General features: G+C 37.7%; 1 protein-coding gene across 1 annotated transcript in view; it reads left to right on the top strand.

Annotated features, from left to right (window-relative positions):
* The window catches only part of LOC143017660 (uncharacterized), a 218,543-nt gene that overhangs the window by 151,189 nt on the left and 53,184 nt on the right, over positions 1 to 14,170 (top strand). The window contains exon 4 of the mRNA XM_076172438.1: positions 6,213 to 6,272. Within this exon, the coding sequence (XP_076028553.1) occupies positions 6,213 to 6,272 (60 nt within the window). The remainder of the gene's footprint in view (positions 1 to 6,212; positions 6,273 to 14,170) is intronic.

Genomic DNA, 14,170 nt, shown 5'->3' with positions numbered 1-14,170 from the left:
ATGCCTGTGTGTGTATGTGTGTGTGCGATCCACCATGGTCTCGGATCACATGTTGGACTCGTGATCGACAGCTATTTACCCTCCCGGGAGAGAGCTTAGAGCTCTTATATGAACAATCTATGGGTATTGCTGTGACCTTACACGCACAAATACCACGAGAGTTAGCGTAACAACTCACAGCGCACCGATACTGAAATTATTTCAGCCCTTGGCGGGCTTCGAACCCGGACTTCCGTAGTGGCATCCGAGAACTCTAACCACTGCGGTGTGTGTGTGTGTGTGTGTGTGTGGTTGTGTGTGTGTGTGTGTGTGTGTGTGTGTGTGTGTGTGTGTGTGTGTGTGTGTGTGTGTGTGTATGTGTGTGTGTGGGGGGGGTTGTGTGTGTGTGTGTGTGTGTGTGTGTGTGTGTGTGTGTGTGTGTGTGTGTGTGAAATTCCACATGACCACCGTTTTGTTGACGTAATTTGTCATCTCTTGCTAGAAGGATTTATTTATTATTTAAATTAAGAAGCTTATTCAAGACTATATAGCCGTCTAGTATAATTCCACATGAATATACAGGTATATGTAAGTATATATACACATACACACATATAATATAAATTATAGATAAAATTGGAAAAAGAAAGTTGTTGCATAAAGTAGAAAGTATATGCAAGTATATATGCACATACATACATGCAGTATGAATTGTATATAAAATTGGAAAAAGAAAATTGTTGCCTAAAGTAGAAAGTGTATGTGCACATACATACATACAGAATTGTATAAGAAATTGGAAGAGAATTAAGAAATTTGCCGCATAAAGTAGAAATTAGAATTCTAAAATAAGTACGAGAGGGAGAAAATAGACATTATGCTAAGACATGTGTTTCTGTCAAAGGAATGCACGATGACAGAAGGCTAAAGATAGTATACATTTTTGAGCAAGACAAGGGCGCACAGACTCAAAATAAAGTGGGGAGCTATTTTTGAGTTCTTTGAGAAGAAGAGCGTCAACTTGGAGGAGGAGGAGGAATAAAAGATAAAGATAAAGAGATAAGTGGGAAAAATGGATAAGATGAATTTTGGGGGTTGAGGGGGCCTACACCATGAGGTGCTGAGTATTACCTGCGGCCGAAGCCGTCACCGTTGCCCTGTGATGTGCTTTGACTGTCGGGGCAGGTAATAAAGGAGATTGGAGTAAAACCTGGCAATCTAAGTTATTTTATTACATACGTATATATGCCAAAGGCCTTTTTCCCCCTTACACGGGGGGTAGCCAAAAAACAAAGGCATAACAAAGATAAAACGAATACTATAAGGCACGTTGAGCACCCCCCCTCCGCGCACCTCCACCGTGACGTCATAGAAAATCCAGAAGGGGGGAGAGTGAGAGGTGGAAGAAAATGTGAAGTTTAAAGAAAACCATCTGTATGTATGGTAAACTTTAAAATTACACTATGATGTTCACATAATACTGAAATTACTCGGTATCACTTTCTTATCCTCAAATTATCAGTATCTGAGATATGACCGCCAGAAAAGTTATAAAAATGTTTTCCATGCTTTCACATTAGGTGGATTATATTAATATGACGAGTTATTAGATGGGATGACATGTCAATTTATATGCTGATCAGGTAGATGAGGAACATATACTGTTGATACACACCAACTAGCTGAATATAAACCCAGTAGTAATGACACATAAAAGCATCATATGGTTTTTATTATATTATATATTTTTTATTTTGCCTGGGTTTCCATATCTCCTCAAGCGTGGATTTTATATGTAGACCTTCATCTCCACCAAGCTCAGTTATGTTTTAACCGGATTCTTTAGTCTGTTTATTTGCAATTGAATGAAAAATTCAGGAAATGTTGCTAATAAATAGTTACTTTCAAAATGACGGCTTCATACGTATCCAGATGACCGAGTATTGTGTGTGTCACATAATTCAATCCATTTCTTTCTAAGTCCTTTATCTTTGGGTAGTGAAAAGAAATGTCTATTTTTATCACCTTTCAGCCTAACGGCATTGCACTTCTGCACTATACAAACTGTTGGCATTTTTATATGTTATTTGTCTGCCTTAGCTACCCCTTTAATCAGAAGATGGAGCTTCGCTCCACACACTGGTGTGTGAGTGACTGACAGCTCTCGACCCGCGGAACCCTGGTCTCGGTATTTCCGTTGACGTCATCATCTACCAGCGAAGTGGAGAGGTTTTCTGGCTCTCCCTCACCCCCCGCTAACTTACCTTATAGTATTCGTTTTACCTTGGGCATAACAACCACTCACACCTATTCCATCCCCTACATACTCCACTCCCCTCTACCTTCTTCCCTTCTTATCTTGGCACCTCCATTTATTTTATTGAAATTAAGTATTTTCATAGAAAATTAAGCTTATGGAGTTGCACAAGAGATATCAGGAAAGGTATTTTTGCGAACGAATTTTAATTATTACTTGGTTTAGCTTCTTACAACAGTTGTGAATATATGTAATAATACACATAATACATAATACACACAATGATAGACAATATATAATGATGAAAAAATATTTATAAGCCTGACATTAATCCCTTTATTATGTTATCTAAATGAAATTTGTCCTAGTAAGACTTAAAATATAAAAACTTCCTAAAACAGTGAGAAATGTTAATGGCGCAAGACTTATGGCCCCGACTGTACTTTCGATTAGGGCGCACGACCCCGTCGGGAGGTCGCTTCGCATCGGGCGCCCGATGTTCTTGAATACGGACTAAGACCCGCCGCTCCAACTTCGTAGATTCTTGCACCTGATAGAGACTTTTCATTTCGCTTTATGGCCAAAGTTTGTATAGAGGTATCCAGTACTCTTTTTTTTTTTTTTTTTTTTTTTTTTGTGTGTGTGTGTGTGTGTGTGTGTGTGTGTGTGTGTGTGTGTGTGTACTTGTTTATCTGTTTATTTGCCTATTTGTTTATATGTTATGTATTTATGTGTTATTAATTGATGTTAGTATTGCAGGTATTGTTTTAATATTATTATTATTATTTATATTATTATTATTTTGTTTTTATTATTAGTATTGGTTTTGTTATATGTATGTGTGTGTACGATTGTGTGTGTGTGTGTGTGCGTGTATTAATATATATATATATATTGTGTGTGTGTGTGTGTGTTTGTGTGTGTAAGAATCTCCACTCACCAAAAAATCTAGTTACATTTGACTTCTACTCTCCCACCGCTCTAGTACTCTGAAACCTCCTACTCCTGGGTTCGAGTCCCGCACTCCTCTCCGATTCCCATCAGAGTGATTGCTGCCTGCCCCCGAACCTTATCATAGGGGCAAAGGTGACGGCTTCGGCCGCAGTTACTCAGCGTCTCCCGGCGTAGGCTCCTCACCTTAACGGTCTTTTGTGTATGTAAATACATAGGAATGTTTAGCTAAGACCAATTATGTTATTGTTCTCATGTTTAAGCGAGAAGTGTAGATTTGACAAAAAGCAGGTGATTTGACGTAAACACAGAAAGCTTGAGAATGCTTGGACAAATAATATGAAGAAATTATTCTAAACATTCGCTGATTTTATTGTCCATTAATTTCTCACTTCTGATGTAGATTTACCAAGAGTTTAAATAATCAGAAACGTAACAAAAATACAATAAATGAACTTTTGCAGGAATTTGAAATAACAGATGATCTCGCATTCGTTTAGTTCATAGTTCGAATCCCGCACTACACTCAGATTCCCAGTAACTACCTGCCCCAACAGTTTCCAAAGAGAGGAAAAGTGACGGCTTCGGCCGCAGCCACTCAGCGCCTCCTGGCGTAATAGGCTCCTTATCATATTCCCATTTGTACTTTATATTTTAGACAAAGGAGGAGGGGAGGGGGAGAAGAAGACCGCTCTAGTGTCCCATATTTTCATAAGAGACAGAACGGCAAAACTTTTACCATTTCTTCTTAACTTCCTAAGTACAGCCAAACTATTAACTATACTTTAACTTCCCTTGACTAAACCAACATACGAAACGCAACTCGCTACAGCGGGACGAGACTGGCCACAAGGATAGAATCGCTGGTTAACTGTAGCCCATAAAAACAACAACAACAACAACACAACAACAAACTAAAGGGTTAAGTCTCAACGTCATCCACGGGGAGCTAAGATGAGATGGAGGAAAGGGTAGTGGATGGGAGTGGAATGGGTAGGGGTGGGTGCTCGCCTTCTGACTTGGCTACCTCCCCCCCTTGTAAGGGGAGAAAAGTCCTTGGTATATAGATATTGATAGTATTTTGTTAGCTCTTCTATCCTTAAAGGATAATATAGCACCGAAGATGAGGAGTCGGAGAGGAGTTCAAAGAGAGAGAGCAGATCTTTTTTTTTTTTTTTTAGGACAGTATTTAGTCATAAAATAATGCTGCGTGGCTCTGGTCCGTCAGGATGTCATTAAATTATCTAAATTGTTATAAGATCACAATAGCCTTAAATATTCTATTGACACAACTTTAAATAAATAATAGATACGCAGGTGTGTATGTGTGTGTGTGTGCGTGTGTACTTTCCTAATAGTAGGTCTCTCGTACAGGAAAGGGGCAACGATCGTGGGGTCCTGTCTCTTACTTTCCATTTGCCATACCTAGTGTGTGCGTGTGTGTGTGTGTGTGTGTGTGTGTGTGTGTGTGTATGTATGTGTGTGTGTGTGTGTATTTGTGTTCCCCTAATTGATGTATACAGAAAGGAACAACGCAACTCTCCATTATCTATTATGTGTGCGCGCGTGTGTGTGCGCGCGCTAGAGTCCTATTTTTAGATTTCTTAGGCCGAGTAATACGAAATTCATGGTTTTGGAGCCATTTCCATTAATTTCTTGAAATTCAAAGTTGATTAGTGATGATGGATTTTGGCTGCAAAAATTGGTTGAATTTTTAATGGGTTCATTAAGGCTTCGGCGAATGTTCAACAGCCTCTCTCTCTCTCTCTCTCTCTCTCTCTCTCTCTCTCTCTCTCTCTCTCTCTCTCTCTCTCTCTCTCTCTCTCTCTCTCTCTCTCTCTCTCTCTCTCTCTCTCTCTCTCTCTTCGGTCAGAACTTGCCTCCCCAAATTATTTATTAATTTATTTATTCATTCGTTATTAGTATTTTCTTCTGTATTGCTTGTGCATAGTATCGTTACCCTCAGTAAAATAAAATCCCCTAACTGGTAACCTGATTGAACATACAAGGGGTACCAACTATACTTAGGAAGAGGTGGGGGGAATTTGTACGTGAATCAATCCCCCAGTAATCCCTTTCTCCCCTCTCCCTCCCCCCTCATCCCTCCCCCAAAAAAATATCCTTTCCTGTGCCAAAACTTCTTGTCTCCACAGACAATGAATTCTGAAAAATGACTTGATCTCAGTCACTGTTGGCAGCCCTGAATTCACGAGGATGCCGCATTATATCGCCTGATATCGGTATTTCCTTATTTACACCCACCCGGCAGACAGGCTTGCCAACCTTCCCGAAACGTCGCTCACTGACTCTACAGATTTTATTAATTGATTCATTAATATTTATTCTTTTGTTCTCTTTATCTCTATTGACTTCTCTGTTTGTCTTGTTTGTCTTTTTATCAATATTAAGTGCTTTGCTTGTTTATTTATCTTTGATTATTTATATATGCTAATCTATTTCTTACTTTTGTCTTTTATTTATTTATTTTGATTATTTTATTAATTTAATTTCTGTAGTGTATAGAATGACAAAAGGCAAAGAAAAATTAAAAGCATTGTAGATTTAGAAACAAATGAGAGAGAGAGAGAGAGAGAGAGAGAGAGAGAGAGAGAGAGAGAGAGAGAGAGGAAGGCGCCAGAATCCACAGGAAGATTATTTTGAACTCTTGTGTTCGTGCGTGCTCGTAAATTTCTCTTCTAAACGTGGGGATATCATTGACAAGGCTTCGTAATAGATTTTATTTTTCATGGAGGTCCTTCCATTTCTCTCTTAGTGTGCGTTTTTGTGTGTGTGTTTGTGTATGTGTGTATGTATGTGTGCGTTGGTGATTTTATGTGTGTTAGGCTGGAACGTTATTATTATTATTATTATTATTAATATTTTTAATATTTTTATTATTATTGTTGTTATTCATTGTTATTCATTATCTATTATTATATCTATTTTTTGTATATTTATTTTGTTTGTGCTATTTATTGATGTATTTTATTAGGCTTCTGCTAACATTCGTTCCCTCTTCCCACAGGTGAGCTGCCAAGATACCAATCCCTGGGGGAAATCACAGGGTCACCTCTTGTCGGGCAAGGTTAGTTAACACTCCACACTCCCCCCTCAGCGTGAATAAAATCTTTTGGCGGCAGTTAGAAGTTAATATAGAAAAATATACAAAAAAAAATATATAGAAATATGAAGATAAATAATAAATCAGTCAATACCAGAATAGAAAGGTGGATCATACTTTGTCGTTGCTTATCTAGTAATATTTTTTTTACTCAAAATGGATTACATTTGAAGTCGTTCTAACTGGAGACCTCCAGGTCCATAGAAATCTCGAATATAGAATGATAACGGAGACAAATGAATGATAAATGAATGAAAGATGAAAATCGTGAGGATATTATGTTACTGTGTGTAGTGTGTATGTGTGTATTGGTAAACGTAGGATTTATATAGATTATATTTCTAGAACTGTAGAACGCTTATAGAAGAAAAATATATGAATATGCTATCATCTAGTAATACGATTAGTCTAATATATATATATATATATATATATATATATATATATATATATATATATATATATGTATATAATGTATATAATGTATATATTATATATAATGTATATATTATATGTAATGTGTGTATATATATATATGTGTATATATATATATATTTATATATATATATATATATATATATATATATATACATGCATATATAATATGTATGTATGGACTTTCACAAGAGGAAGAAACTTAGAGATAGTACGTGTATGACACCCTCAGAAATATATATATATATATATATATATATATATATATATATATATATATAATAGAAGAACATAGAACTCAGATGACTAGAACTAAGACTCCCTAGAGACGTTCTTTGCTAGTACAGTAGAACCCTGGCCGGCCATCGCCGCGGGGTGCCAGCTACTGCTATTTAGAGAACCCTGTGGTATGCTCCCTCTTGACAACGAGATAAAGCCCCCACGGGGGATCGTGTGTGTGTGTGTGTGTGTGTGTGTGTGTGTGTGTTTGTGTGTCAAGTCTTCGGCTGCCGCCGCCACGGACACTTCAAGCTGACCCACCACGTGCACTAGAACAATGCCCTTTTTATTATTATTATTGTTATTATTATTAATTAATTTATTTTATTTATTTCTATTATTTATTATTGTTATTATTAGTTAGTTTATTTATTTTATTTCTATTATTATTATGTATTATTATTATTGTTATTATTATTATTATTATCTATTTATTTATTTATTTCATTCTTTTTTTTTTATACAAACATAATTTGTGGTAAATCGTGGGGCTGTTATGGGTGTCCGCAAGGGTATAGTGACGTATGGATTTTGCACTTTATCGCTGCCAACCGGCGCTTCTCTCCTTGGGACACTTTCAATCCGAAGAGGTAGACTAAGGGTTTAGAGATTGAAAGTGATCATCATTTGTTTTTTGCGTGCCTCAGCACCGTAGGGGCTAAAGGAATGAGATTGAGTTTAACGTTTACATCCATCTTCTCTGAGAAAATTAAGGCTCGTCTTATGGCAATAGTTCCGGCCCATCAACTGATTGGATGTTGCCATATGTGCGAGTCTCGCTTTTATCAAATCGGTGAAAATAAGAATAGTCGGCTACTGCTATTATAACCACCCGGTCTTGTTTGTTACCGTGGAAATGCACAGGAAGTAGATTGCTACACACAACTTTGTTGAGACATTGTGATAAATTGACTAACGTGGATAAAACACGCGTTTGGGTCCGAGATTAATCCTGACCGCTTTCGCCCTGGGCGACTGCAAAGTCTAGCCAAGAAAGCCAGAGTTATAAGTTCTCAAGAAGAAAGAAAAAGAAAAAAAGAAAAGAAAAAAAATACAACCACTAGTCAAATCTGCAGCATTGAACAAACAGTGAACAGACTTGCAAGTTTAATTTCTATTTTCTTTGTTTCTTAAAGAATTAAAAAAAAAAAATGGTTACGCGAATTTTTGGTTTGTTAGTTCATCAAGTTGTACCTAACTTTTGGATAGCGTAACTAAACTCTAATTAATTTTAGTGTAAGTACAGATTTACTAAATGTATTTCTGGTTTTGTATTTTTCATACTCCACATGATTATATATATATATATATATATATATATATATATATATATATATATATATATATATATATATACATACACTTATGTATATGCTAATAAGAAACACGGTCATTTGTGGAAGAATGACCACTGGGAAACAAAACTAAACGAAACAGCGCTTTCGTATATTATATATCTTCAGTATACTTTGCACTGAAGATGTAATGTTCGAAAGAGTTCTGCTTTGTTTAGCTTCCTTTCGTAGTGGTCACTCTTGCATACATGTGTATCTGTATATATATATATATATATATATATATATATATATATATGCGTTGTTAAAGTCAACAGCTGAGATAGCATTATTCTGTTTATAGAATATCTTTTCTACGTTACGCACTAATGTGCGGTCGTCTGGATGCAGATTTCTGAGTAGAGTACTGAAGTCCATGGTGTTTTCCTCTAGACGTCTTTCGGCTCTAATTAGCCATCTTCAGGAGGTGTTGTCTGGTTGAATTGTTGACAGAGAATGACGCGGTTTGATCGTGTGGCGGTATATATCGGCGGAGAGCGGAGTGCCCAAACGTCCGCCCGCCAATCAGCGCGCGGGGTGCATCCTCTGTCTTCTCGTTGGTAACGACGTTTCAGGTTGCTGCTGTATATTAATAGCGGGTTTTTTATTGTAAATTAGCACCGCTTCTGTCATCTTTAGTCTTCTGGTGTCATTGTTTCTTTCAATGATGGCGGTGGTGCCTTCCATATGGTGTCTCTTAAGTGTTAGTCCATGCTCGTACAAGTAGTGTCTTCTTATGGCGCCGTCCTGCAGATGTGCTGAAATTCTCTTAGACAGTGTTGTAGTGGTGACGCCAATGTACCGAGAATTTAGGCGACTGCAGTCACCACTCGAGCAAGTATGTTGGTACACGACGTTCACCTCCTGCATTTCACTTGTCTTAGGGAGGCAGCTATTCTTGACAACTAACTTGGATGTCCTTCTTGTTTTGTAGTAGATGAGGTCGATTTTTGAAGAAGGGTCTGTGGGTGTGACATTCTTATAAATTATATTTTTGATGGCTTTCTCGTCATCCTTGTAGGCTGAAGACATAGTAGCATTGTAAAAGAGTTTTATGTTTTGTGTAACTGTCTGTTGTTCTTGTTGGTGCATAAAGGTGTTCAGTCGATGCCGGATAACACTATCTATTTCTTGGATGGGGTAATTGTTGTTGCTGAGAAGCTGGGTTATTCTCTTGAGCTCTGCGTTCGTGGCGGTCCATGTTGAGCAGTGGGTGAGGGCTCTTTTGACGAAGGCGTTGATGACGCTGCGTCGATACCGCTCAGGACACTCGCTTGCACCGTTAAGGCAAAATCCGAGGTTGGTGGATTTGGTATAAACTTCCGTAGAAAAGGAAGCGGCTTCACGACGGACCAAAATGTCGAGGAAAGGGAGCTTGCTGTGTTGTTCTATCTCGTGGGTGAAGTTGAGACAGGAATTTGTTTTGAACTTGGAAATTAAGTTCACGACTTCTTCTTCTGTGTTGCCACTGATGAAAGTATCGTCCACGTATCTTGCGTAGATTTCTGGTTTTGGATGCTGCTGCTGCCAGAATATCTCTTCTTCAATATGACCCATATAAAAGTTGGCGAAGAGCACTCCCAGAGGTGATCCCATGGCGACGCCGTCACATTGCACGTACATGTTGCCATCGGGCCCGTAGAAGGGAACTTCTTTGGTGCAAACCGCGTCATTCTCTGTCAACAATTCAACCAGACAACACCTCCTGAAGATGGCTAATTAGAGCCGAAAGACGTCTAGAGGAAAACACCATGGACTTCAGTACTCTACTCAGAAATCTGCATCCAGACGACCGCACATTAGTGCGTAACATAGTGTATACGACACCGTATCCATGGTGAACAATACCACACTCACCCGACTCCATGGCGCCGACCACATCCTTTTGAATTTGCTGAGTAGACAATTTAACAACTCAACACTTTAACGTCCGTCCGACCACCACTGGCACGCTACGGACATACAAACACACACACATAGTGGATACCACCAGACATAACACACGGAAACATTACATATTAACAAGCCACCCCCCTGGATATATAATTAGTAATTATTGTACAAGAGACCAGTAGGTAATAAATGCAGTTGCCCCACCCATGTGAGACAACGGACTTTCATGAGATTATTGTGAACACCACGATAAAAGGCAACTCGAGAAGTGATGACCTTATCACTTCCGGAGATTAAAACTGGATCGCACCAGCCGAGGAGCGTCGGTCTGAGAGACGTGCCGTGGTGTAACAGTGTAGTAGAAACTCAACAAAAAAGGTGTGAGGTAGTCTGGAACTAAAGTTTTGAGAGATAGTCAGAAACTAGGTGAAGTGCTTAGAAGATAAAGTGTACGTGGTGACTTAGAAACTAAATGGTATTTTCTTGTGTATAAAGGAAATTGTGATGAAGTGCAACTTTTAATAAAGAAAAGGAAAAGGTGTGCTTTAGAGTTTATCTTGCCGCACTAAATCCTGCTTAATGTAGCCCCCAAATCAATAAAGGCTACAATAGAAAAGATATTCTATAAACAGAATAATGCTATCTCAGCTGTTGACTTTAACAACGCATGCATTATTAACGGCCTACTTAAAAAAAAATATATATATATATATATACATATCTATATATATATATATATATATATATATATATAACTGAATCTTTGGTAATACCTCAAGGGTAGTCGTATGTCTCATACTTGACCACAAGTCTCATAACTAAACCAACATTGTCTTTCCAACTACGAGTAGACATATAATGTCTACAACTGATTCTTTATTTTGTTCTGGCTAAAGGATGACGATTTTATTCGCCTCTAAAGGCGCCAAAAGAAATAAGCCCAACTCTTTAAAACTTTTGAAGTATTGTCTCATGACTAACTTCAATTAGGTGCATCCTTTAAAACGTGGTTCCGTCCTTCGTCTTCAATAAGCCCAACCCGTTAAACCTCGTCACTAACTTTAATTAGTTAGCGGAATCCCATGAAACGGGGTTTAATTCTTTGTCCTCCTGAAGACACCCCACTCCCCCCATCAAGAAAAAAAAAATTGACTGACATCTGTAGTGTATGCTAGTTACTATTATTTCTAATAGCATTTTGTAGACATGTAGGAAACAAAAAATGATGCATCATTGTATGTGTGTGTGTGTGCGTGCGTACGTGTAATAGATGTTTCCAGAACTTTACTAATTGCCATTTCTGCTTAATTAATTATCAATTATTTTGTAATGCGAAAGTTGAATAAATTAGATTATTAATATTATTAAAATTTGAATTATTATTATATTTTTGGTATATGCTGATTTCTGTGTGTAAAGAATGAATGTAGAAAATTTAATTCATAGTTGCCAATTGAATTAAATTTTCTACATTCATTCCTTACACACAGAAATAAGCATATACCAAAAATATAATGATTCAAATTTTGATAATATTATCTATCTCATTTATGAGATGTGCAAGGGGTGAAAGTGGCAGTAGACTGGAAGTGAACATTAAGGGAGAGCGACTGGAGGAAGTGGATAGTTTTAGATACTTGGGTGCAAGTGTAGCAGGAAAAGGTGGAGTGAAGGTGGAGGTAGAATGTAGATTGAGAGAAGCGAGTAAATGCCTTGGTGGATTAAAGAGTGTAATGAGGAATAGACATTTAGGAATGGATGCGAAGAGGAGACTGTATGAAGGAGTGATTGTGCCAACAGCACTGTATGGGGCAGAAACGTGGAACATAAGAGAAGGAGTTTGAATGTGTTTGAGATGAGGTGTCTGAGAAGTATGGTGGGGGTTACTAGGCTGGATAGAGTGAGAAATGAGGAGGTGAGGAGGAGAACAGGGGTGAAAAAGGAGCTGGGAGATAGGGTTGATGAAAGAATATTGGGATGGTTTGGACACATGGAAAGAATGAGTGAAGAAAGACTAGTAAAAGAGGTATGGAAGGCAGATGTGGAGGGATTGAACATGAGGGGACGTCCTAGGATGAGGTGGATGGATGGGGTGAAGGGGGCTTTGGGGAAGAGGGGAATGTCTGTTGAGGAAGGAAGGGAGAGGACGGAAGACAGAGGTGAGTGGAGAATGGTTGTATATGGATGATGTTGTGATTGCATGAGGAGAAATGGGCGGGGGGTTGGGGGGTGGGGTAGTATGTGTGAGTAAATTTTGACGCAGCCCGAAGGGATTTCTCCCCGTCCTCTCCTTATATGCAAGGGGGGACGGAGAGGGGGGGTCGCCGATTAAATGAAGCGGCCTTGCTGTGGATGTGCTGTGTCTTGCGACACTGCTTCTGACCCAGGGCGGTGGGCAAGGTGCAGGGATGACCTGTCATCCAGGAGGTGCTCAGATGAGAGGGAGGGTGGGAGGGGTGTGGAGTGTATTAGGGATGAAATGGGTGGGAGTGTTTTTATGCCTTTCCCTTTTTGGCTACCTCCCTTGAAAGGGGGAAAAAGCCTTGGTATATGTATGTATCTCATTTATTCAACTTTCGCATTACAAAATAATTGATAATTAATTAATTAAACAGAAATGGCAATTAGTAAAGTTCTGGAAACATGTATTACACGTACGCACGCACACACACACATACAGTGACGCATCTTTTTTCGTTTCCTACATGTATACAAAATGCTAATAGAAATAATAGTAACTAGCATACACTACACATCAGAAAGAATATAATTACGAATTAGTGAGTATAAAAGTCGAGGGATAGACGAGTAATGTATACGTATTTATTCATTTTACAAATATTTCATATTTTTTATCTCGTTCTATTTGTATTTATTATTTGTATGATTGTTTATTTTTATATGTGTTTATTCATTATTGTTTTATTTATTTATTTTATTCTATTTGTATTTATTATTTATATGATTGTTTATTTTGTTTATTATTTATTGTTTTTTATTTTATTCTATTTGATTGTTTATTTTTGTGTTTATTCATTATTATTTTATTTATTTGTTTTATTCTCTTTCTATTTATCATTTGTATGCTTGTTTATTTTTATATTTGTTTATTATTTATTGTTTTATTTATTTTATACTATTTGTATTCATTATTTGTATGTTTATTTTTATGTTTTGTTTATTCTTTATTGTTTTATTTTTTATTTATTTATATTATACTTAGGTCCCCATGGGTGGAGCAATTTCGGGTCTGTAACCAGACTTTCCTGTCGCATTGTCGAGCCCAAATGCAATTTGTATTCTTTTTCAGTGAATGAAGCAGAGAGGGTGTGTGTGTGTTTGTGTGTGTGTGTGTTTGCATGCCTTTATACTTGCGAATGTGGATGTTTGCGTATGTTAATGCCTATGATAATTTGCATGTGCTTATACGTGCATGTTCCTATATATACACATGAACACACACATACCCACACTTATACACACACACACACACACACACACACACACACACACACACACATGCGCATATATATATATATATATATATATATATATATATATATATACACACGTGTTGGAGCTGCTTTTACACCAATCGGTTGACGTCATCAGCCCCCCCCCTCCCGAGAGAAAAAAAGTGTTGAAAACAGGCAGCATGGCGCAATATCTGTTTTTGTCCCGAATTTCATTTGTACCTAGTGACCGCGTCCTTGCCCAAAACCTCTCTCGGTACCTGGCCCGCTTTGATGGCCCACGACAGGTGATGACCGAATGAGTCACATTTTGAGAACGAACGTGTTATTAAAGAACATTATAGAACATTAGAATTGAAAGGTCCCCCACTAGCTTCTGGAAAATAAATAGATCAAATAGATTACTAAACAACTATAATGTAGTGATAAATAATATATAATGATAAAT

This window comes from Oratosquilla oratoria, chromosome 3, assembly GCF_046742065.1.
Source record: "Oratosquilla oratoria isolate Oo_2021 chromosome 3, ASM4674206v1, whole genome shotgun sequence".
In the NCBI taxonomy this organism is placed as follows: domain Eukaryota; kingdom Metazoa; phylum Arthropoda; class Malacostraca; order Stomatopoda; family Squillidae; genus Oratosquilla; species Oratosquilla oratoria.
The sequence above is the reverse complement of the archived record's forward strand: the minus strand, read 5'-3'. Positions and strand labels throughout refer to the sequence as shown.